Raw genomic sequence first — 26161 nt, 5'->3', positions numbered from 1 at the left:
TAGTTAAATTCTAGACACTTATATTGATAATTGAATTACATGGTTTAATGCCAAAAGGCATTTACAAAGGAGAATTGAGGATATACCATAATTTTTTCTCTATTGTATTTATGAAAATCTGATGAGCCAGTTTTTTCAATATAAGTTCTTTATTTCTAATAGTGCAGCAGTTAATTATGTGTGTATATATGAAAGGTGGGATGTATTTCAAAGATGGAGAGAAGAGGAAAGAACATGGGAAGATAGGCCTTTTACAATAGATATTTTTAAAACAAGAGTTTTGTGTGGTTTTCTCATTAGAACCATTATTTAAAAAAAAACTTGTAATCCAGTTTAAAGAGACCCGTGTGAACGTCTCCAGTTCAGATTGGCATTGGAGAGGCTGCTGTCACCCCAGAAGACATTTATTTAATCCTTATGTGAATTGCATTGTTGATAAGTTTGTGGGCTTGTTTTCAGAAAGAGGAATTGTATCTACATCTGTGTTTATGTATAGTGTTTTTGAAAGTGTTTAACATGATGCACATTACGTTAGTAAATTCAAGTTAGTTTTATAGCCCAAGCTAACATTCTTCCTGCTATATATTTTAAGACTTTTTATCAAGGATAGTATATACAAACTGTTTTAACTACTGTTTAAAATGAATACAACTCTTTTAAGATCTTGAGGATATTTTCTTGAGTCTGTACGGTATGGGACTTCCTAACTATATGTGAGATCCATTTTTTAATCCATTTGTTCCCCCCTTTTTGGTTAATCATCAATATTATACTGTGTAAAATGTGCTGCTCCTGGCAAATTTTATTAAGTCAAATGTTTCCCTTTTAGGAAGGAGTCCGGTTCTTCGTGGTGGACTGCCGCCCTGCAGAGCAGTATAATGCTGGGCATTTATCGACTGCTTTCCATCTCGACTCAGATCTGGTTAGTACAGATGTGATTCAACACTTGAAAAATAAGGGGAAGTGGGTTTTTTCCTTTAATCCATGAATAAATATACGTGTACCAGATTTGGGGATGCTTTTCTTTCTGCTTAAAGAGGGAGTCTCTGCCCTTATTCAGGTGTTGCTCTCAGGTTTCCTTTTAACCACGGACACCCCCTTGGCATCATAAAGGGTGGATGAGAGCCTTGTTAGGCATGGCTTACTCTTGCTTGCCATTGTTATGTCAGTAGATTCTAAACTTCTTACTGTGAGCTGCCTCGTGCAGCACTCAGCACAGTGCCTTGCACTTAGTAAGTACTCTGTGAATATTAGCTCTTGCTATGATTGGGTAGTTAGTCCAAAAGTTTTTACTGTAAGCCTCCTTCTATCATGAGTACTTGTGCAGATAATAAAGTAATATGTAATAAGGGTAGTCTCTGGCATATAGGGCCTCAGTTGTTAAAGTTACTGTCCTAGGATCACTTGGATTGAAGGAATAGATGAAGTAGATAATTATTGTCAGAGATGCTAAGAGCATTTGGTAAGACTGGGACTGACATCATTTAAGCTCTTCGGGGGTTTTTAGAGCCTCAGGAATGGGGAGGACAGTAAGAGGAGTAACTTTGTCCCTAACTTACCTGAAAAAGTTGACGCTGAGGTTGAAAGGGCATGTGGAAGGGTCTCAGTGGCGTCAGGAGGAAGCTCCTGGAAAATGGAGGTAAAACAGCCCAGAGAGTTTGGGTGCTATAGGTGAAGAAGGTGATTCTAGCTTGTGTGCATCCTGAGTGTAAATTCTGTGCCTTTCTCATCCTTCTTTCATCTTGGAGGACTTAGATGTGTTGTTGTTTAGCTGCTAGGTCATGTCCGACTCTTCTGTGACCCCATGGACTGTAACCTGCCAGGCTTATCCTTCCCTGGGATTTCCCAGGCAAGAATGCTGGAGCCGGTTGCCATTTCCTTCTCCAAGGAATCTTCCCTACCCAGAAGTCAAACCCATGTCTCCTGCTTGGCAGACAGGCGTTTTACCTCTGAGCCACCTCGGAAGCCCTGGAGGACCTAGGGTCCATCTTTTATGCTTATTATTCAAGTCATTTGTGAATAACTTTGATTATTCTTAAAAAGCTCAGGGAGTATCTCAAGCGTTAACAATTATTGTCAGCTTGTTTAATCATCCAGACCTTTAACATATATTTACATATTTCTTATTCACTTTTTTTTGCCCACTTGATTTTTCACTTAACAGTTTCTTAGGAGATCTTTTCATTTTAGTACATTCCTTTTAATGGCTGTATGGCAGTCCATGATACAGATATACCACAGTTTATCACCTGACTGATGTACATTTAGAATGTTTTCAGTTTTCTTGTAATAAAACAATGCTGTAGTTAACATGTACTTAATGTAGTTAACATTTGTGGACTTGTGCAAATATTTCTGTAAAATACACTCCTAAGAGTAAAATTGTTGGGGTAAGAGTTATAGAATATAGACTAGAATGTGGGCATACAGAATATGGGTATATAGAATTGTTACTAGAGTCTGCCATATTGCCCTTTTAAAGAGGCTGTAGCAACTTATACTTTACAACTGTAAGTGAGAATGATTGTTTTATACGTAAGCATTATTGGACATCACTAATTTTCTATCTTACAAGAGTGGTGGGTGGAAAACAGTGGTCATTACTAGTGATGTTGCACATATGTTTTTGAGTGTGCTGTTAATTTGTATATTTTTTATTATAAAGTGCTTTTCTGTGGTTTGTCCATTTTTGTTTTGGATTTTCACTGTGCTTTTTATTAAAACAGTTTTAACAAATTTTTGTATTTATTGGCAAGCTTATTTTCTTGAGGGTAAGAAATGAATTTTTTCATCGTCATATCTCTGGTACCTAGAATAAGTTCTGATAAATGCTTCCACTATTTCTAACTGTCCTCTAAGAAATAACATGGTTTGCCACGTAAGTAGAGACTAAAAAATATAGCTTGTTTCAATGAATTGTTTTTGTCATTGACCCTTCCACTCATTGTTAAACTTTTCTTGTCATGATACCCTAAAGACACTGAAACTTATAAAACAAACAGCAAAGCCATTTTTTTCTGTTTGTTTGTTTTGGTTTTTTTTTTGCATAATTTAATCTTTCCATGAATTGGCAGCTTTTGTTTTCTGATGTATTATAGATACATTTATACACATTTCTTTTATCTGGGGATTTTATTTATAAGAGCCTTTATTTTGGGAATTCCCTGGCTATTCAGTGGTTAAGACTTAAGAGCTTTCACTGCCTGGGTTCAGTCTCTGGTCAGGTAACTAAGATCCCACAAGCTGTGTAGCGTGGCCAAAAAAAAAAAGCCTTTTTTTTTTTTTTTAAATGGAGGGAATATAAACATTGTTCTCTCCCCAGCCCCCCGGGAAAATATTTCAAGTTTTGCAGATATATAAAAAACACAAGCTTGCCACAGTAAATTTTTTTTAATTGTCCAGATGCTCCAGAATCCATCCGAGTTTGCACAGTCTGTGAAATCCCTGCTGGAGGCACAGAAGCAGTCCATTGAGTCTGGCTCCATCGCTGGTGGGGAGCACCTCTGTTTCATGGGCAGTGGCAGAGAGGAAGAAGACATGTATATGAACATGGTCCTTGCGCACTTTCTACAGGTATGCTGACAGGTCACTTCAGTTTTTCCTTGGTTTTCGCTGTCACCCTTAAGAAATTCTCCTAGACAATTTTGTGCTGTTGTCTGCCTTGTTAAATTTATCTTTTTTTTTTTAAACACTTTATTGGTTTTGTGTCTTGCCAAGAAGTCTTCTTCCTCATTTTTTTCTCACATGCTTTTATGATTTATTTTTTATATTTAAATCTTCTGGACCATCTAGAATTATTTTTCTGTAAGAAATGAGGTAGGAATAAAAAAAGAAAATTCCCCAAATAGCTAACCAGTTGTGCTATCAATTTGAAATACCACCTCTTTAACAGACTGAATTCTTCAATGCGTCAGGGTCCATTTCTGGATTATTCTTTTGTTTGTTCTCTGTGCCTATTCATGCCTTAATACTTTTTACAGTTGCTATATAATTCATTTTAATATCTTCACTTTGAAATCGAATAAACATAAATGTACATGTCTACACTTAACCAACTTTCCTTTTTGTGTTTCAATGTTGTCTTTAGCACAACTAATTTGTATCACTGATTTCATGCACCCTGTCCATCTACCTTTTATACAAAGCCTCCCTCAGTGACAGCTCTTTCTTTATAAAGATAGTTGTTTATTAGTTATTCCTTGGAGTTTATATATTAAAGTCCTCATTTTGGGTGACCCTGAACTATGGCATCAGGAAGACAGGAGACACGGGCCACTCAATTTGTATCCACTTCAGTGGGAATCTGGTTTGAGAAAATTAGTCGAAAGGACAACCCTTGAAACACAAAATCAGAAAGGGAACAAAGTATTTGGGAGAGGGATTATAAGATAATTTTATGCTTTACTGGAGTAAAGATATTTTAGTACTTTAAACAGAATAACAGAAATAAGGACTCAAATTCATTTTTCTTATAAGTTTAATTGATCTGTTCTAAAAATGCTCTGAAACAAGCTATGTATTACAAAGGGTGTCAGATGGCAAGAATTTGGAATATTGTGGACTTCTTTTAATAATTTGATTCTTGATGTGGTTTTAGAAATCCCTCCCCCTCCCCAATTTTTAATGTGGAAAATTTCAAACAAATTCAAAAGTAGGGAGAATTCAATTGTAAATTCTTTGTAGAGATATAATCACATTATAACTATTACACTTGATTATAAAAAATCTAATGAGTATTCAAGTTTCCTAATTTTCTCAATATCTAAAACAAGACATTGCACTTGGTTAATATCTTTTACGTCTCTTTTTATTGGTTCTGTTTCCGATTTTTTTTTCCTTACATCTATATCTTTGGAAAAACTGGTTACTTTGTCTTATAGTTTCCCACAATCTGGATTTTACTGATTGCATTCACACTGTGTTGTTTATCAGGTTCTATCCCTGGTGTTTCCTGTAAGCTAGTGATTAGACCTAGAGTCTTGTTAGATGATTTTTGAGGGTGGGGCGACAGGAAGTCTTGGATAGTGTGTACTTCCTCAGGCAGTAAATACTGCCCAGATACCTTTCTTGTGTCTTTTCTCATTACTTAGATTCATTACTTTTTAATAGTTTGTAAAATGTTGACATTCTGTCATTTCTTCATAATTAGCTGTTACTTGCTTTTGTATTTCCTTTTTAATAAAGAACCCAAAATATTTTTGAAAGTTTTTAAGCCATTTTCATTAGATCTGAACATACAGTGTAGCTGATTTTGGTTTGACTTCTTGCACCGCTGGGACTGTAGTACAGTCTCCTTAGTAGCCACGAAGTTGTCCCCTTGTTCCTCTGTAGGCACCAGATCTTACAGTATACAAGGTAAATGTGTGTACTTCTCCCTGCCGAAGTCTAAAATGTAAAAAAATATCCAGAAGTTTAGTATATAACCTTTTATTACATTTGTCAATGCTTATAGAACTATAAGAAATTTTAATTGAGTTGCATTTTGAAGTAATTTAAATTTTATTTTCCACTTTAGAAAAACAAAGAATACGTGAGCATTGCCAGTGGAGGATTTATGGGTAAGATTTTAATTTATTAATTCCTTTGACCCTACTTTTCAGAGGAAATTATATGATCACTGGAGCTGATTTGGAGTGACCAAATTAGTTATTGGGTACACTTTCTTTTCAGTCATTCACTGTTTTCAGAAAAGGCAAGGCCAGCAGGACAGATAGATAAAGACAAATATAGCAGGCAATTGCAATGAGGGAATATTCAGAAGACTGTTAAAATGGATGTCTTGTGCTGTGCTTAGTCGTGTCCGACTCTTTGCAGCCCCCATGGACTGTCGCCCACCATGTTCCTCTGTCTATGGGTTTCTCCAGGCAAGATTACTGGAGTGGGTTGCCATGCCCTCCTCCAGGGGATCTTCCCAAGCCAGGGAGCCAACCCAGGTCTCCTGCATTGCAGGTGGATTCTTTACTGTCTGAGCCACCAGCTTGTATTTACAAATACAAGCCCCAATTAGCTTGAATTTGTAAACAATATTTTTGTAAAGATGAGTGAAAAACTGCCCACATGATTTTTTTTTATGGAGAAGGAGGGGTAGTTAAGACTGGGAGACAAGAGTAGGAGGGGTATTTTTCACTGTAAACTCTTCTTACTGTTTGCTTTTTTGTTTTGTTCTCATTTTTTAATTACTTGAAAGTATTAGCTGATGGAAAAACATTGACTGAATGGAATAAGAAATAAGCAGTTGTTTTCAACTGCAGATAATCTGGTAATTCAGGATAGAAAAATGACAGAATCGCTACAGCAAATATTTGAGAATTTATGAAGGAGTAGGTCAGGGTACTAAGAGTCTAAATAGACACTGTCTTTTTTTTTTTTTTTTTTTTTAACAAATTCTGTTACTTAAGGGTACAGACTTGCAACTAGTAGGTAAATAAGTCCTGGAGTACTTCATGCATAATATAGTGAATGTGGACAGCAATATTGTATTATAATCACCAAACTTGTGCAGAGAAACTAGATCTTAATTATTTGCTCCACAAAAAACGAACTGGTACTTGTGTGACATGATAGAGGGGCACCTGTTGCTACAGTATATAAATGTATCAGATCAACATTTTGTACACCTTAAACTTACACAGTGTTGTATGTCAAATATATTTTAATTAAAAGATAGCCTTTCATTAGTAAAAGAGATATAAAAATATTGAATCTGTAATTACTAGGAAAATTAATAGTAAAATCAAATTAATATTTGTTGGAGGCAGTAGAATCCTGAGTTTGAATCATAAAGTCTTATCAGGCTTAAGTTCTGCCTTAATATGATCTTATGTTATAAATTAGAAGTTTTGATAGGTTAGGGTTTATTTCAACTTGGTCTTTGCTGATATTAGCAAGAATTTTTATCTCCTATCATGGAGATACTTTGTATCATGGCCTGATAACTAACTACCTTTGAGGCTCATACCCAGAGTGATAGAAAATAAGGGCTTATTTTAATAAGTACTGGTGTTAAGCAAGTATTGTCCTAAGTCCTAGTGTTATTTATTGGAAGTTCTGACAGCATAATGCAAAACTTGGTTGTTATTCTCAAAAGTGTCTGAAAAGCATTCTTTTATATAGCACAGATAGGCTAGGTTTTAGGAAAATCTTTTTAAACTATGAATTATTTCTTTTTCAAGAACAATCTCGCTTTCCATAGCAGTTAGTGCCTAAGACTGCTTCTTTATTACTTGGAAGGATTAACTGATTCTTCTTACGGCAAACAAAAGGCATCATAGGTTTTCCATTGATCCTTCATATCATTAGAATGTTGGTAAAATTATTCATTAACACTTGAAAGATTGCCTTCCAAAGAGGAAGACATCAAACCTGTGTACGTGGTTACTGTCACCCTTAGGGCCAGTTAAGAAAAGTCATGTGTGTGTAGAGAGAGGGCTTTAGAAGGAAGAGGAGGGAAAGGAAAACTTTCTGTAGCCTGGCATCTTTTATTCTTTACAGAGGTGCTGTGAAAGAAATACCTGCGATTGTGCCCTTGGATCTTTTTTGTTCTGCTTCTGTTGTTGTTCAGTTGCTAAGTCATATCTGGCGTGTTTATCATACTTCCCTAGTATTGAATCTTTCTGAGGGGGGTTTATATGTCAGGATTTTCTTTTCCTTTCTCCTCTTTATCTTTAAGCACTGCAGCAGCACCTGGCAGACATCAATGTGGAGGGACCAGAAAACGGATATGGCCATTGGATTGCTAGCACCTCAGGCTCAAGGAGCAGCATCAATTCTTCTGTGGATGTAAGTGTGTATGTAGAATATGTCACCAGATTTGGATGAATGCTCAGAAAGGATGATAAACATCCAAATACTCACCGTAACAGAAATGGAGTCAAAATATTTCAAACACATACACTAAGGAAGCATATTATTGTGAGGTTAATGAAATCACAGGAGCAGACCTGCATATTTAAACTAGTCAGGAGTTCTGGTGGTCTCCTTGCTGAATTCAGACTTCTCCCTCCCCAGCTGCAGCTTGGTATCACTTAGTGACAATTTTCTACTTCTGCTTAAATATCAACGGAGATAATTCTGAGTCCTGTGACTAACCTGGACTTTAAAGTGAGTTGATTCTCAGACTCTCCCAATTAGTTTGTCCCAGGAGAATAGTGAGGGTAAATCCATTCTGTTCTGCTTTGGAAATATTTGGGCAATAAGTCTTTTGTGTGTTTTCTGTATTTTGTATCATCTGCATTCAGTTCAGTTCAGTTGCTCAGTCGTGTCCGACTCTGCGAAGGCATGGATTGCAGCACGCCAGGCCACCCTGTCCATCACCAACTCCCGGAGTTTACCCAAAGTCTTGTCCATTGAGTCAGCGATGCCATCCAACCATCTCATCCTCTGTCATCACCTTCTCCTCCTGCCTTCAATCTTTCCCAGCATCGGGGTCTTTTCAAATGAGTCAGCTCTTCGTATCAGGTGGCCAGAGTATTGCAGTTTCAGCTTGAACATCAGTCCCTCCAGTGAACACTCAGGAATGATTTCCTTTAGGATGAACTGGTTGGATCTCCTTGCAGTCCAAGGGACTCTCAAGAGTTTTCTCCAACACCACAGTTCAAAAGCATCAATTCTTCGGTGCTCAGCTTTCTTCATAGTCCAACTCTCACATCCATACATGACTATTGGAAAAACCATAGCCTTGACTAGACGGACCTTTGTTGGCAAAGTAATGTCTTTGCTTTTGAACATGCTGTCTAGGTTGGTCACAACTTTCCTTCCAAGGAGTGAGCATCTTTTAATTTCATGGCTGCAATCACCATCTGCAGTGATTTTGGAGCCCCCCAAAATAAAGTCAGCCACTGTTTCCACTGTTTCCCCATCTATTTGCCATGAAGTAATGGGACCAGATGCCATGATCTTAGTTTTCTGAATGTTGAGCTTTAAGCCAGCCTTTTCACTCCTCTTTCACTTTTCATCCAGAGGCTCTTTAGTTCTTCTTCACTTTCTGCCATAAGGGTGGTGTCATCTGCATATCTGAGGTTATTGATATTTCTCCTGGCAATCTTGATTCCAGCTTGTGCTTTTTCCAGCCCAGCATTTCTCATGATGTACTCTGCATATAAATTAAATAAGCAGGGTGACAATATACATACAGCCTTGACATATTCCTTTTCCTATTTGGAACCAGTCTGTTGTTCACGTCCAGTTCTAACTATTGCTTCCTGACCTGCATACAGGTTTCTCAAGAGGCCGGTCAGGTGGCCTGGTATTCCCATCTCTTAAAGAATTTTCCACAGTTTATTGTGATCCACACAATCAGAGGCTTTGGCATAGTCAATAAAGCAGAAATGGATGGTTTTTTGGAACTCTCCTGCTTTTTTGGTGATCCAGCGGATGTTGGCAATTTGATCTCTGGTTCCTCTGCCTTTTCTAAATCTAGCTTGAATATCTGGAAGTTCACGGTTCACATATTGCTGAAGCCTGGCTCTGTCATTAAATTGTTTTCTTAACAAGTAATGGTCCTCATCTACCCGATGATCATTCTTTAAATCAGAAATAGAAGGAAAATTCTAGTACCGTCCTGGGCTTACCAGTCAGACTTACCTGGATACTCAGGTTTTATCTCCGGGACTTATTTTCTTCATGATCTCCAGCAAGATCATTTCCATTCTGATTTCTCCATCTGTGCAGATAGGGGTGATAATACCAGAACTGTCTTCACAATAATGACATGAGGATTAAATGTGCAAGTGAACGTAAAGTGGAGTACCTCTCACTGACGTATCCTTCCCTGGTGGCTCAGATAAACTTTGTAACTCATTAGATGATGAATTGAGGCTTATCTTCAGCCTTGTAAATCAACTCTTGTTATTGTCAAATTGTGGAGATAAAGCTCCTCTGAGAATTAGGTTTTCAGCATGATCTTTTAGGTATCTAAGGGCTCACCATTTATTTAATAAATATTTGCTGTTTTCATTTTTAATATCTAAATACTATGGATATATTATAATTTGTTTTGTTAGTCCCTTATTGAATATTTACATTGCTTCCAGTCTTTTTCTGTTGTGTACACTACTATTAATTTTTGTACTAATATTTGCATATGACATGATTATTTTGTCCTAGAAGTGAAATAACTTGATCAAAAGATTACATATCAAAATCCTTAGAATTCTGCATTATTATCAAATTGCCCTGCAAAAAACATCATTCTAATTTATATTCCCACCCACAGCATTGGATAGTCTCTCTATTGAAGTTTTTATCTTCAGATTTGAAAAGCAATGATTGAGGCTATTAAAGAAACTCTTAAAGATGTGTTATCTTCTAAAGTACCAAAGAATTACATGGTCAGTATAATTTGGTTTTGAAGTTGGATATGAAAATGGAAACATGATTTTTATGTTATTTAATACCTTACTTGTTTTAAAAATAAAATAGCATTTTAGTTAATGACTTACTTGTTTTAAAAGTAGAAATAATACATTTTAATGAATGATTTGTTTTAAAAATAAAAATAATACATTTCATTGTAGCATCATTTGTAAATATTAAAAATATAAAGAAAGCAAAATTAATTGTTACCTAACCATGGATAACAACTGTTCATATTTTGAAATATTTTCTTCACATCTTTTATAATGCATTTTTTGTAGTGTTATATTTTAAAAGTAGTGCTCAGAGTGTACAAATAGGTTTATTTTCTGCTTTTTCACTGAATGTTTGAGCATTTTCTAGCATTTTTATTTATTTATTTATTTTTACTTTTATTTGCATTTATTTTCTGCGGTATTTATTCCCAGGCCATAAGTTTTTGTTTCTTCAGTTTCTTCCGGGATATCTTTTTCTTCTGTGCAACCTCCTCTCCTGGTTTAGGAACAGTCTGTTCTTTGTCACTAAGCCTCATCTCAACGTGGCAGGGAGAGCTCATGTACGGGTTGATCCGACCGTGAGCTCTGTAAGTCCTGCGCCGCATCTTGGGGGCTTTGTTCACTTGGGTGTACTCAATGACCAGAGAATCTATATCTAAGCCCTTAAGTTTAGCATTATTCTCTGCATTTTTGAGCACGTGTAGTAAAAATTCAGCACTCTTTTTGGGCCACCGACCCTGCGTCCAGCCCACTGTTAGGCCTGTGCACACTTATCAACTCCACCGTTGTAACGACGGAATGGTGCACACTGCTTCTTTAAAGTGACATCCCTCAGATACTTGGTGGCTTTTTGGATATGCATGCCCTTTATGGCCTGGGCAGTCTCACGAGTGTTCTTAAAGTGAACACGAAGATTTGAACCTCTTGATTTGCATGACTTTGTGGGGTTTTCTGGGTCGAGTGAATAGCGCACCGTTTTTAGGGGTCAGCTCAGGCCGCTTACCAGAAAAGTCTAGCATTTTTAAATGCTTGTTTTCTAAACTTTTAAAAAAGTAGTTTAGTGACTAAATCCTAGGGCATTTTCTGATTATTTCTTTCCCATAAATCCTGAAGAAGAATTAATGGGCAGAAGATAGGCAAATGTTTAAACTTCTGACATCTGCTACCAACTTGCCTGTAGGGCAGAGGTGCAAGGCCTATTAGAACCCACGGCCCAGCACAGCAGGAGGTGAGTGGCGGGCAGGCGAGCCGGCGAAGCAGCTTCGTCTGCCACGTTCCTTAGCGCCTGGACTGTTCCCCAGCCCCCGTCTGTGGACGAAGCTGGGTCCTGGTGCCCAAAGGACTGGGAGCCGCTGCTGTAGGATGTAAGCGAACAGCTGTATACGATTCAGGAATTACACGCAGATCCGTTACACTGGGTACAGAAAGATGACTTTTCTTGAGAAATAGAGACCTAAGTAATAATGTCTTAAACAGCAAAAATTTACAAAGATTAAATGTTTCAAAATTTAGCTATATGAATGATACTCGGTAATTTTACTTATTTTTGTAGAGTTACTTGAGTTAAGAAGAGGTCAATAATTCTATTTCTTACTGAATAAAAGGCACTTTCAGGTTCCACACGTTTATGTGTGTGATACATATCCTCACTTTTCATTTCTACCTCCGATTCCTAAAATGGTTCCCCCCGTGTCAGTCTGCTCGGGTTGCCTTAACAAAATACAATCGATGAGGTGACTTAAACAACATAAATTTATTTCCTCGTTGTCCTGGAGGCTGGAGGTCTGGGATCAAAGGCTGACAGGTTTCATTTCTCCAGAAGCACCTGTCTTTGGCTTGCAGATGACGTGGACTTTTTTCTGGGCTTGTGAGTCCCTGTCTCTCCTTCATCCTGTAAGGACGTCTGTCATTTTGGATCAGGCCTAACTATTACATGACCTCATTTAACCTTAATTTACTCTTTAACGGCCCTGTCTCCACCTGCAGTCATTTTCTGAGGTATACTGGGTAACTAGGACTTTGAAATATGATTTTGTGGTAAGAGGTGCACCCAGTTCAGTGCATAACATCGAGATAGCCTTCAGCAGTAGTGTGTCTTGCTAGTCATTTGGAGAGCAGTTAATTCATCAGTAAGTTCTTTTTTTTCCCTCCCCTAGGGTGAATCTTCTAATGGTTCAAATGATAGAGGAATGAAATCATTAGTTAATAAAATGACTGTTGCTTTGAAGACAAAATCTGTTAATGTCAGGGAAAAAGTTATCAGCTTTATTGAGAATACATCAACTCCTGTGGACCGGTGAGTTACTTTTATAGTATGAATTTGTGATGAGTAATTCAAACTAAAAAAAAGTACCTTAGAGTAAATGTTAGTTGAATAGAATGTGCTTTAAAAAAGGATTGTAAATTACATTTTTTAATTAGATGACTCCAGTTTTCATTATCATCACAGAGATGTTCTTTATTGCTGTAAAGTTTGACTATGAAGATTACTATCTTCTCCCACTGCCTAGAATAGGTGGCATATAATAATTCTGCCCCTTCAAGCCATTCATTAGAAAAAAATATTCCAACACTATTATGTATATCCCACCTGTCAGGTGGTTGGAATCATCTGTTAAGTGCAGTAATCTCATAGCAGTAATCTCTTTCTTCGCTTCAGGAATTTAAAACCTAGAAAATTTAGTCATACTAAATAAAGCAGAACCCCATTTTCTTGAGTTTAAGAATTCAGATCTTCATAGAATTTTATTCACAGCATGTGTGACCTCTCTTCTTCCATGAATTACAAATGAAGTAACCAGCTCACAAATGATAATGAAGTTTAAGAATGTCTATTATATTGCTTCTCACTGGGATTGTGAGTGCACAATATGTTTTCTTTTTCTCCACATGTTAGTTTCATTGATCTCTCTTGTTCTTAGAGTTCAAAGGTAACCTAATAATTCCTGGGTGAAATTTGTTTCTAAGCAAGCCTGATCTTGGAAATGTTTTATAGTATTTAATTTCATCTCATGTCTTACTGGCAGTATCCTAGGAGAGTTGAAGTATTTGACTTTAAGAACTGAATATAAGGAATGTACTATTTTTTCATTTTATTAAGTAAAGTACATATGCATACAGAGGTATATATATTTTTTCGTTTCGTAAATAAGATGTAGGTTATTTTCACTAATCCAGAAAACTATACTTTGTCTAAAATGGGCAACTGATAAATAATGTCATAAGTTTTTTAATCAAGCCTGAGAGTGTTTTTTGCTCCTTAAAATTATGTCTGCTTTCAAAAGCTTTATTTTTAAAAATACTTTTAGTTAGTGCATTCTCAATTAGGGTACTATTATTGCTACATTTTGTAGCTGAACACTTAAAATTTTATTTTAAAATGAACTGGTGATAATACTAAGTTGAAAAGACTATACTGTTTGTTAAAGAATCACTTGAAACTGGCTTTTCTTCATTTTTCTTTGTACTTGGGATCATCAAAACATTTTCTTTTTAATGTACACTCTGGGTTAGAAAAACTGATTATTCTATATTTTTGTTTTAAAGCTGTTGTGTTTTTAATAATCATATTGTTCTGTCCTCTGCCTCGATTTGCTGTAGAATGTCTTTCAATCTTCCTTGGCCAGACAGAACATGTACCGAGCGGTAAGCCATTGAGGAGTGCAGCTTTCCTGGACCATCCTTTTTCTGTAGCATGCCTCATGCTGTCTCTAAGCCTCCTGCTGATTTTGTGCAGCTGTCTCAGATGCTGAACTCTTCTCATTCTGCTTTAGGAGTGTGTGATGCTGATGTGCTTTCCTTTTGGTTTTTTTGCTCGATCATTTAAATTTTTGTCCTTGCCTCCCCCTCAATATCTCCTATTCCTCAGATGAAAATCACATACATTCAAACTCAACAATTTCATAAAACAAATTTCATGTTTTTATTCTAAGACAGGAAGATGAAACAAAGAAAATACGTAGTCTCAGAGTTGGGAGGCTATTAGCTTTGGAGATGATTTACTTCTGTCTCATGCCAGTAACAGTGGAGAAAATTGTAGCACCTGAAGAAAAGCATAGTTTGTGGTTCAAATTTTTTGTTATTTCATGTACACTATGTAATTTGATAATATCGCTAGAATTTTCTTAATAAGATGTATGTGTTTAAGTTGGTGAGTCAACAGTATGTAAATTAGTTCCAAAGAACTCCAGTTCTAGGGTTCTGCCTTTGCTTTTCCTTGAAAGAAATTAGGCCACAGTGGACATGTTAATATATAATCCATCTCTTCTCTGAACCCAGTAAAATGGGGTACTTGTTATTAAATTCCATAGGTTTAAAGTTTAGAAATCTTCTGGATCTTCAATTAGGATAAACAATAGAACATTATACTATATGGCTTTACATTTTTATATGCATGACTTTTCTATGATTTTAATTTGAATGTCAATTATAGCAAGACCTATGAACATTTAAAAAGAAATTCTAGTCATACTTTGAAAAGTAAGTTAAGCTCTGGAATAATGCAGTTGACTTTTTTGGCAGATCATTTCAATGTTTTTAGTGAATTAGAAATAGCATTTTTAGCAATAGTTTACTTTCAACTTATGTATAAGATTTTATTGACTGTGACTACTTCTGAGTGGTGCCAGTTACAGAGCTTCATTACAATTTTATAATTTTAAAGGGGATGGCTTCTTTTAAAATTATAATCTATTTGTGAATCATCTTTCTGTTTTCTCCTGTTACATATAGGACTATCGAATTATTCTGATTTTTTTTAACTTCCAAATTTTATCCCAAAGAATTTTTTAAAAATTTGAATTATCTTTTCTGATTCCTAGAGATATATCCATTTTGAAAATAGAATTTAATGAAAAGTTAGAATAAATTTGGTTTGTTTTTGAGCCCAGTAAATAAAGTTAAAATCTATTCAGACTATTTTGTAGATTTTGTTTCTGCAAAAACATAGACAGACTGTTTTTTAAAGAGTCCAGCCATTGAATTTCAGTTTTTGATAGTCTTTTAAGAACTTTACTAGTTATCTTTAGCCATCTTGTTTATAAAAGCTGCATTGTATTATACATTTTGCTCAATAATGTATAGCTTGGTATCTTTTTTTGGATGTCACTTTATTCATATTACATTCTGGTACAAGCAATTTACTGTAAACATTATCTTTGTTACTTTCTATATTATAGAAGTTTAATTATGCTTTAATATCAGGAGAGAACCAATAACACAATCTCATACAATTTTATAATCTAGATGACACAAATGCATTGTTACATAAAGCTATGTTTGTCTTTGCCTTTTGTAAGAAAGCTGAATCTGAGTTGCATAGATTTAGTTCAATTATTGCTTTCATTTTTTTGTCTTTAATGAGTATAATTTGTTAATTTACAGGATAACTTTACATTAGATATGCTTTAGCATAAAAATCAAATGGTTTCATGGTTTTAACTTAAACTGTAACCAGTGTGTTGATTAACTTACAATTCTGTCATGCCCCTTAACTTTTGTTGGTTTTCTACTAAGGACTATTATTTTGGGAGAAGTAAAGATTTAAGCATATTTTAACCAAATTAGGTCATGATTTTTATTGATGTTATGTATTAAGAAATTATTTAAAATATAGATTTGATCTCTGTCTTTTGGAAAAATAGAATTCTAAGACACATAATTAAACTCTCTCTTGATACATGACAAGGGAAAAAACAAGCTACAATTTTCCTTCATCATAGATTATTTTAGCTGAACCTTGTCCTACAAATAATACAGTACTCTTTCTCTAGAAACGTAATATTTTGTCTAAATATTTTAATTTTGCTTCTTGTTTTATTGGAGATTACCTGAAAAGTAACAAGGTATTGATTTTTATATTAAAAAGAGAACTTCCTATAGAACTAATTAAGTTTGAGTTCTTAAATTTGTTTCTGCCACTTGAGAGTGAAAGGCAAGTTCATTTTCATGGTTTATTTATGTAGAAGAAGTAGCATCTTAGTTTCTATTGAAACAGAAGTAACAGTAATAAGGAAAAATGGGAGGAAAAACCTTAAGACATATGTACTCAAATGAGAAGCCGATAGGCACTCCTACTAGAATTTGAATATTTGGTTTCATAAACTGTTTTGTCTTAAGAAACATGTATGTCGCACTTACTGTATGCCAGACATTATTTAAAGAGCTTTACCAAATATTAACTGACTTAATTTTCACAGTAACCAGGAAGAGTAGATGTTGTCACTACCGTTTTACAGCTGAGGACACAGGGCACAGAGGGGAGAAGGAATGTCCCAGTGCACTGGTTTATATGAACATTAAAATTGTTTAAAACTTAATTTTTACAGATTTGAAAGCATTCTGCATACCAAGACCTTGTGCCACTTTTGCTAACATAATTTCCTTATCTTGTTTCAATTTCCTTAACATAGCTGTCCTGAAACTGGGTGATACATGGTGGGGTAGGGGGTGGACAAAGAATATTTGTATTTTGTTTAATATTCAGATGATAGTTGGGGAAAATCTTTAGAAACTTAAGTGATGATTTCCCTCTTACAATTCTCTGAATTTAGGCATGTGAGCAGCAGTGACAGAGTGGGTAAGCCTTACCGTGGTGTGAAGCCCGTTTTCAGCATCGGGGATGAGGAAGAATATGACACAGGTGTAGTACTGCACTTCTCTCTATATCGACTGCTTTCCTCAGGCAGCAGGAGTGATGCAGATCATCCTGGGACCAGATAGAAGACACAGTGAGATTCTGTAGAAGAGATTGGAGAGCCTCTGGTTTTTCTATTAAGAGTTTGGTTTTAAATGCCTTAATTTATGCAGTAGAAATGCTGAATAGGCAGTAATCATAGGAGTCTAGTTGAGGAGAGATGTCTAAGCCGATGATAATCTGGGGATTATCAGTGTATAAATAGATTTTAAATCCATGGGATTGGATGTAGATCCTCTTGATTCACCCTGTAGGGGATTAAGAGTTTTAGGACTTAAGTCCAGGAAATCTCAAAATTGAGACATCTGAAAAGAGCCTTTTGAAACTGGAGGCAATATCCTAAAGGGCCACAAGATGGGGATATTGTGCCAGGGAAATTCGTGATAGTCTTTATGTTTTAAAAAATAATTTGTTTTTGTTCATAATCCCACTGCTCAGATTACCCTAAGTGATCATAATTTGTATTAATGTGTGTTGAGTTAGAAAAAATATATATTATTGTATATTAAGTATATGTTGTATATAAAAATACAAAACAAGAGTATTCCCAAATCTCTTCTTGCTTTTTTCACTTAGTAATACATGTGCATTTTCCACCTCAGCCCACAGCTGACTTCCTGTTATATACAAATGCACCATAATTAAATCATTCTTCTCCCAGTTGACCCTGGTAGTTATCCAGTTTTTTTTTTTTTTTTTTTTACTATTTCAGATAGCAATGGCCATCTTTGTGTGTGTGTGTGTGTGTGTGTGTGTATGAACGTATATTCACATATATCTAGGTGAACTTTTTTGCAAGTGTATCTAGAGGGTAAATACTTCACAGTAAGATTGCCAGATTAGAGGGACTCACATTTGACATTTTAATGGCTATTATAGTCACTTTCCTGAAAACTGCACTGAAGGGAAAATAATTTTCTATATGTAATTTTTTTGAAGCAAATACACAGAATTTTTATTTTTCTTCTGTATAATATTTTTATATCCCTGTATAAAAACTCTGAAAGTACATTTTCTCTTTTATAGTGTAACAAAATAATCAGTACGTTGTATTTTATTTTATAGCTTTTCCCCCAACACCTTCTCTAGCTATTCTTATCTTCTGTTTCATACATTTCTGTATGCTACTTGTAATTGTTTGCCTTTCTCCTTTTTCCTGTCTCTTCTGTCATTTTCCTGTTACCGATCAGTCTCTCTCTTTCCCTAAATACTTGTTATTCCATTAACAAAGGGAGAAAGGAAATGGATGAATAAATGTTGGTGTATTTTCAGATATCATATTTGTACATATATACATAAGTATTTACACTCTGAAAAATTACACAGAAATGAAAATAAGAAAACTGGAGCTGTGATTATCAACATGGATAAAGTTTATGACGTTGGGCGTAGGGTAGCAGTTGGAGAAGAATACAGTTGAACAGTCTATTATTTATGTTAACTTAGAATGCAAAACAGTACTGTATATTATTTAAGAATATTCTTGTTTGATTAAAAGTAAAGATGTGACCCCAAATTCAGATAGTCACTGTTTCTTAGTGGAAAAGAAATGGGGATGTGATTGAGCAGAAACCCATGAGGGCTTTACTTTTTTATTTAACCTAGAAGTGAATAGTTATGTGAGATTTCATTTTTTTTTGCTGTGTTTCTTGTATTTTGATTTCTTGAAAAGTGAAGAGGAGAACGTCTGCAATTAACTCTAGGGGGTGTAATCTCCTTTCTTAAATTAGAAAACCAGAATAACAGGAATGTCTTACATTTCTCTCACAAAAAGCCCCACTAAATAGACTTATTTATCCCAGGATTATATTGTTATTTCCCCCCAGAATCAGAAGCCAGTAATTCTGTAGATGGAGTGTAATCTATTATAAAAATGTTGAATCACTATGTTATACACCTGAAACTGATATAATTATGTAAATCAACTACTTCAGTAAACAAAAAAGGAAAAGAAACCAGCAAGAGAAAAAGAACTCGGCCATTTTTGCCCTCAAGATAGGTGGTAATATTATTACTGGACAATTCCACCATCCCCTACAGACTAGTCTTAGATTAGAGTTATGTTGTATAAATCAACAAAGTTGAAATCCTTTATGTAGTTTAATATTATAATAAAAGTATATATGTAATATTTTCACTTGATTTTCTTACCATATGTAGTGATGTTTCATCATAATACTTTTATATTAGTGTCATTGGCATAGGAAATATAGTAGCTGGGTTAGAATTGATTGTTTTGTTTTGTTTTTCAACCTGTGTGTTTAAAATACTACTGAAATTTTTTTCAGGCTATCATTTTTTAAGTTGCTGATACCCACTTTTAACATCTTAAATTCTTTACAGATGAAATTGACAGTTCTTCAATGTCAGATGATGATAGAAAAGAGGTTGTGAACATTCAGACTTGGATAAACAAGCCAGATGTCAAGCATCATTTTCCTTGTAAAGAAGTGAAAGAAAGTGGACACATGTTTCCTAGGTACTTTTTATCTAAGTTGAGTTTTTTTCTAAATTTTATTTTTGGTTGCACTGGGTCTTCGTTGCTGTGCCTGGGCTTTCTGGGCGTGGGGGCTGCTCTTTGTGGCTGCACATGGGCTCCTCATTGCGGTGGTTGTCTCTTTGCAGAGCACAGGCTCTAGTAGTTGGAGTGTGTATGCTCAGTGGTTGTGTCTCTGGAGCGGTAGGGCTCTCAGGCTTCAGTAGTTGTGGCGCCTGGGCTTAGTTGCTTGATGGCAAATGGAATCTTCCTGGACCAGGGACCAAACCTGTGTCCTCTGTGGTGGCAGGCGGATTCTTATCCACTGTGCCACCAGGTAAGTCCCTCAGTACTTTTTAAAATGCCTTCTTCAGAAGTGAAATTGAATTTAGGGAAGTCAAGATATGAAGGTTAGCTGCGAAAGAAATTGTATGTATCTAAGTATAGTAAGATATAATTTCTTCTGTCAGCTTGTATTATATATCTTGGTTTTTTAAAAAATATTTCTTAGGTAATTTTTGGGGGAAAATTTAAACAGATAAGTTGAATAGTACATTGAGTATAAGCCTCTCTCAGACTCACCTACTTTTAACTTTTTTTCACACTATCCCATCTCTCTGTTTAAATATCTTTGTATATACATACACACATATACACTTTTCTCTTGTCAAACCACTCAGGAGAAGCTTATAAATATGATAGGTGCTTTAATGTAAATCTCAAGAATATGAATAGTCTCCTCCACAATTCCAATAACACCGTCACATCTTTAAAAACCTTAAAAATGAGCATCATTTAACATGCAGACCACATGCAAATTTTTCACAGTGTCTCCAAGGTATCTTTTATAGTCTTTATCCTTTTTTCCTGATCCAGGGCCTAGTCCTGTTTTACACATTGCATTTGCCTTCTCTCTCCTTAGTCTCACCCCTTGAACAGCAATACTGCTCCCCTCATCATACTTCCCGCTTTTCTTTGTGATGAGTGAATCCTTTGAGTCTAGGTCAGCTGTTCTGCAGAATGTCCCTCATTCTGGATATCTGTCTTAGTGTATTTCATAAAAGTATGTGAGTACTATTACCTTACTAAAAGTGAGCCGAGACACAAGGCATGGGTGGGTGTTAATAATTCTATCCTTGTTTTGACTTGGGGACCCATTTCAGAATATTACTAAATATGTAAGGCAGTCCAGGTATTGCTTAGTGGTCTTTGATATAAAGTATATGCTATGGTATGTCGCATGAGGGTAGTTTGCTGTTAAAAGTCTGGAAGGGGGACTCCCCTGGTGGTCCAGTGGTTAAGACTCTGAGCTCCCAGCGCAGGGGGCCCAGGTCCGATCCCTGGTCAGGGAGCTAGATCCCACATGCTACAACTAAGACCCACAGCAGCAAAATAAATGAATAAAATGAAAGAAAAAAAAAGTCTGAAAGGTAGTATATTTCAAATACCATGTAGAATAGATTCTGAAAATCCATTATTTTAATAATTTCTAATTATAGTTTTTATTGTATTAAATATAAACTTTACTCTTAAATAGTTACAGGATTATCTGTCAATAAAACACTTATTTTGCCTACAACTGAAGGAAAATTAAAAGCTGTTACTAGGTAGCTTATTTAAATCAATAGTGATCCTTTGCCTACAAAAGTAGTTTCATCTGGAGTTGAACATTTTTTATAATTGGGACTGTTGAAGTAACAGCTGTTCTGAATGACATTTCTTTTTGTTTTTTTAATGTTCTTTCTCAAGTCATCTGTTGGTTACCGCAACACATATGTACTGTTTAAGGGAGATTCTTTCACGGAAAGGATTGGCCTATATCCAGTCTCGACAAGCACTAAATTCTGTAGTTAAAATAACATCCAAAAAAAAACATCCTGAGCTAATTACCTTCAAGTATGGAAACAGCAGCGCTTCAGGAATAGAAATCTTGGCAATCGAAAGGTAAGATTATCTTAGGATGATATTGTCTGAATTACTGAATTAGTTCATTATTAAACATGATTTGTTTCTCTCTTTGGGGAAATGGATGGTGGAATAGGATACTTGAACCACTTTTATTGGTATTCCTGCTATCTTTTCCTTACAAATTTGTTGTAATACATGGATTAGGCATCAGCACATGATTTCATTAAGTGCCATAGCTAACTTCACAGACTTTGACAGAAGGATCTTTAGGAATACTCTACACCAGTGCCGCGCTACATGCTGCTTTGCAATTAAATGAGCTTTTCTTGGAATGTAAGTCAGTGTTTTTATTTTCCTTCGTCAAAAAATTTTCATTTTGAAAAGTCTCAGTGAGCTAAGCAGTGTGCTGGATGATGTAGTTAGTTAACAGTCTGGGGCACACTCCTGCTCGCCTCCTTGTGAACCAGTGACTAACAGTCCTTGGACTGGCACCAGGGCTGTGGCCACATTGCTGCTGAAGCTAAATCACCTGTAATCTTACAGGTAACAGTGTGAGGCCCAGAGGGATTGAGTGACTTCCAGATCGTCACACTTAGCTTGTCTTAGAACCAAGTATAGCCCTCCTGACTCCTGATCTCCCATCCATTCCACCTTGCTCTACACAATAAGAAAAATCATTTTGCATTTGGATTTTGAGTAGATGTTGGGATAAGCGATGGGGGAGTACGTAGGAGGGCATCTGTGCTGGATGTGTGGGCCACTTCCCCACTGGGAGTGATGTTTGAGTCCTCAACGGAAGGCACCCTTATTCATATGTATTTTCCCCCCACAGGTATTTGATTCCAAATGCGGGAGATGCTACCAAAGCCATAAAACAACAGATCATGAAAGTTTTGGATGCTTTGGAAAGTTAATGTAAACGAAAATTATTTCAAAAGAAATTAAGGCAACCAAGAGAAATATGGACATATTTTCCCGAATGAATACTAATTGGAGACTTTCATTTGCTTATGGGGGTGCTTAAATAGCAAGCCTAAGAAAGTGTAAATTATTATAATCAAACTCTGGACAGTTAAATTTTTTTTAAATTTTCTTTTGCGTTTTTGGTTTTGTAAAATGATTTCTTACAAAGGTCAGTTATCAAATGACTTTAAAAGTAGCTGACCCTGTGCCCTTATAAACTAAGGGTGCAGAATGCAGTTCTGTTTTGAAGAGCTGTTTTAAGAGAACATGCATCAGTTTCAGATTTAAAAACAACCATACACATGTGTATTTGCAATGTCTTCACTGAAAATTAGAGATAGAATTCACTGAAGAGACCCCTTTAATTGCTACATTTAGTTTTACCCACTGAGCAGTATCAAAAACTAAAAAGTATTATATAGATCAATAATTAGCTTGCCGTTTCTCTTCTTAAAAAGAGTGAAATCTTTTTAATAAAATGGATGAAGATTCCAGCCAACTCAAATTCAGACCAGCTAGTAAAATGTTGAAACGTCAGTTTCTGAGTCATCTTTGTACCATTAGCTAATAATCTTAACACTGAGTGCTTTAGATACTAAACTTCATCGTAATTGTATCTAAGGAGCAGTTAAAAGCATTATAATAAGTAGGTAGGCATGTTACGATTAAAATTAACACTTGGGGGACAAAATTGTATCTTTAGAAGTGTCATTGGTCTCTATTACAAGAGGAATATTTGATTTAGGATATTTCAAAACAAGTACTGAGCACACATGGATTTATCTTCTGTGAGATTATGTCTGTGACCACACTAATACTGACTTAAAGAAAAGCTAGATGATCGGAGAGCTGTATAAACTAGTTTTTATCATCACTTCATGAAATACTTTTCTCTTGGTTTTTGTTTTCTTATTAAAGTTCTAGTGGTTTGAAATTATTTTTATTCTCTTAATATGACAAAACTGCAAGTGGTCTGCTTTATTTTGCAGCTTTCTCAGTTTAATTCATTGAGGTTTGTGTTAGACACATTTGGTGAAAGAAATCCAGGAACACATTTGGGGCCATGGAATGACTGCTTACAAAAATCTGTTTGGGAAGTAACAAATCCTCACAACCCGCCATGTCCTAAAATGTCATGGATTATCTCTAGGGGTTGATAGAAATATTCAGATGTATCCTGTTTACAGCCAGTTATTTTAATTTACTTAAAAGGAAATCACATGAGTAAAAGGCAACATAGTTCAAGATATTTTATTCTCGTATCTAAATAAAAACAGTTTGAGTGGTTGAAGACATTTGCATGAAACTGCACCTGGTACAATACTTGATATTTATAACTCCCCACGACTGTTGTATTGCATTTCCCCCTTTCTTTTGGTGCCCCTTTTAGAAATGTCCTGAAGTCTCATTTTTTGCCCATTTCAGCCATGGGACTTTTTTCATAATATTAATGTAAAGATGTTTGTGTTACTCTTTATAAATTACAGTTGTAAATAAATCAGTACAATTTGCTCAAAACTTTGTGGGTTTTTGTTGTTGTTTTTCACCATGCCAACATGCACGTTAGGATCTTAGTTCCCCAACCAGGGATAGAACCTGTACCTGCTGCATTGGAGGCATTGAAAGTGCAGACTCTTAACCACTGGACCACCAGGAAAGTCCTCCAAACTTTGTTCTTAATGACAGTCTCTCTCTCTCTCTCTCCCTTTCCACCCATTTGTAAATCTCTACAGATACCACAAAATTAGGAAATTGAGGGCTATCCTTACAGTGGAATTTAAGTGTCCCAATTTCAGGTTTGAAAGTATTAGATTCTTCATTGTGTTCATCCACATGGGGAAGAGGAAAGAGGGAGTTTAAAGCTAATGACATTACATTCTACATGTATTAAATTACTCCCTTGAACTACTCATCTAAAATTTTTACTCATCTGAAAGCCCAGTTATTCATGAATATCAAATGAAAATACTTGTCACTGATTGTACCAGGCACTTACGTAGCTGTATCCTTTCTCCACTGGTCTGATACCCAGAGAACTAGAATTTACTCTGGGATACCCACCTCTGTGTACCCTCCAGGATTGCAGAGGTTGCAGTATTATGAGTTTGGTTCACTTCAGTTCAGTCACTCAGTCGTGTCCAACCCTTTGTGACCCCATGAACCGCAGCTCACCAGGCCTCCCTGTCCATCACCAATTCCCAGAGTTTACTCAAACCCATGTCCATTGAGTCGGTGATGCCATCCAACCATCTCATCCTCTGTTGTTCCCTTCTCCTCCCACCTTCAATCTTTCCCAGCATCAGTCTTTTCCAATGAGTCAGCTCTTTGCATCAGGTGGCCGAAGTATTGGAGTTTCAGCTTCAGCATCAGTCCTTCCAATGAACACCCAGGACTGATCTCCTTTAGGATGGACTGGTTGGATCTCCTTGCAGTCCAAGGCACTCTCAAGAGGCTTCTCCAACACCACAGTTCAAAAGCACCAATTCTGCTCTCAGCTTGCTTTATAGTCCAACTCTCACTTCCATATGTGACCACTGGAAAAACCATAGCCTTGACTAGATGGACCTTTGTTGACAAAGTAATGTCTCTGCTCTTTAATATGATGTCTAGGTTGGTCATAACTTTGCTTCCAAGGAGTAAGTGTCTTTTAATTTCATGGCTGCAGTCACCATCTGCAGTGATTTTGGAGCCCAGAAAAATAAAGTTAGCTACTGTTTTCACTGTTTCCCCATCTATTTGCCATGAAATGATGGGACTGGATGCCATGATCTTAGTTTTTTGAATGTTGACTTTTAAGCCAGCTTTTTCACTCTCCTTTTTCACTTTCATCAAGAGGCTCTTCAGTCCCTCTTCACTTTCTGCCATAAGGGTGGTGTCATCTACGTATCTGAGGTTATTGATATGGAACCTCAGTAGACCATAAGAATAGCAGAATTTGGTAGTTGGTAGTTCAGCTGGTAAGGAATTCACTTGCAATCAGAAGACCCCGGTTCGATTCCTGGCTTGGGAAGTTCCCCTGGAGAAGGGATAGGCTTCCCACTGCAAATATGCTTGGGCTTCCCTGGTGGCTCAGATGGTAAAGAATCTGCCTGCAATGCGGGATTCCCGGGTTCTATCCCAGGGTTGGAAAGACCCCCTGGAGGAGGGCATGGCAACCTACTCCAGTATTCTTAACCTGGAGCACCCCATGGTCAGAGGAGCCTGGCGGGCTACAGTTCATGGGATCACAAAGAGACATGATTGAGCGATGAAACACAGCACATAGAGTTTAGAAGGTTATTAAAGATCTTCTTGCTGCAAAGCCAAGTCCAGTTAGTCTGTTAAAGCTTCAAAAACCCCATAGTTACTATGTGTTTTCTCTTGAGTTTTTGTCATGAAAGTGTTAAAATTTAAACTTTTAAAAAGTCTTAAAATAATACCATGAACAACTTTCTAACTTCCTCCTAGATTTGGTAATGATTTTGCCATATTTGACATCTTTATATAAGAACATATTTTCTTTTTTGCTGATCATTTTCAACTCAGACATTCTGACACTTCACCCCTAAATACTTCAGCATGCATCTTCTCAGATGAAGACTGTCTGGCATTATCACAGTTTCCACACAAAAGTCATGAAAAGCATCAAATATCCAGTTCATATTTAAATGTCCCTTAATTGTCCTCAGAATGTTTTTTATAGTATTCTTTTAAAAACTTAAGACATATTGCAGTATAATTAGAACTATTCCAGATCATCAAAAAGGGTAGCAAATTGGGCTTCTGTGGTGG

General features: G+C 36.1%; 1 protein-coding gene across 2 annotated transcripts in view; it reads left to right on the top strand.

The window, feature by feature from the left end:
* The window catches only part of TBC1D23 (TBC1 domain family member 23), a 55573-nt gene extending 31665 nt beyond the window's left edge, over nt 1-23908 (top strand). The window contains exons 10-19 of one of the 2 annotated variants that reach the window (XM_020916717.2): nt 830-922; nt 3403-3573; nt 5516-5558; nt 7670-7779; nt 12506-12645; nt 13950-13994; nt 16901-16989; nt 19387-19522; nt 21269-21463; nt 22260-23908. In XM_020916717.2, coding sequence (XP_020772376.1) covers nt 830-922; nt 3403-3573; nt 5516-5558; nt 7670-7779; nt 12506-12645; nt 13950-13994; nt 16901-16989; nt 19387-19522; nt 21269-21463; nt 22260-22341 — 1104 coding nt within the window. In that variant the 3' untranslated portion in view covers nt 22342-23908. The remainder of the gene's footprint in view (nt 1-829; nt 923-3402; nt 3574-5515; nt 5559-7669; nt 7780-12505; nt 12646-13949; nt 13995-16900; nt 16990-19386; nt 19523-21268; nt 21464-22259) is intronic. The other variant, XM_020916716.2, reaches the window with a different exon arrangement.
* Nucleotides 23909-26161: the final 2253 nt, after the last annotated feature.

This window comes from Odocoileus virginianus, chromosome 25 (assembly GCF_023699985.2).
Source record: "Odocoileus virginianus isolate 20LAN1187 ecotype Illinois chromosome 25, Ovbor_1.2, whole genome shotgun sequence".
NCBI classification, from domain to species: Eukaryota; Metazoa; Chordata; class Mammalia; order Artiodactyla; family Cervidae; genus Odocoileus; species Odocoileus virginianus.
Note: the sequence above shows the minus strand (reverse complement) of the source record. Positions and strands in the feature narration are given on the sequence as shown.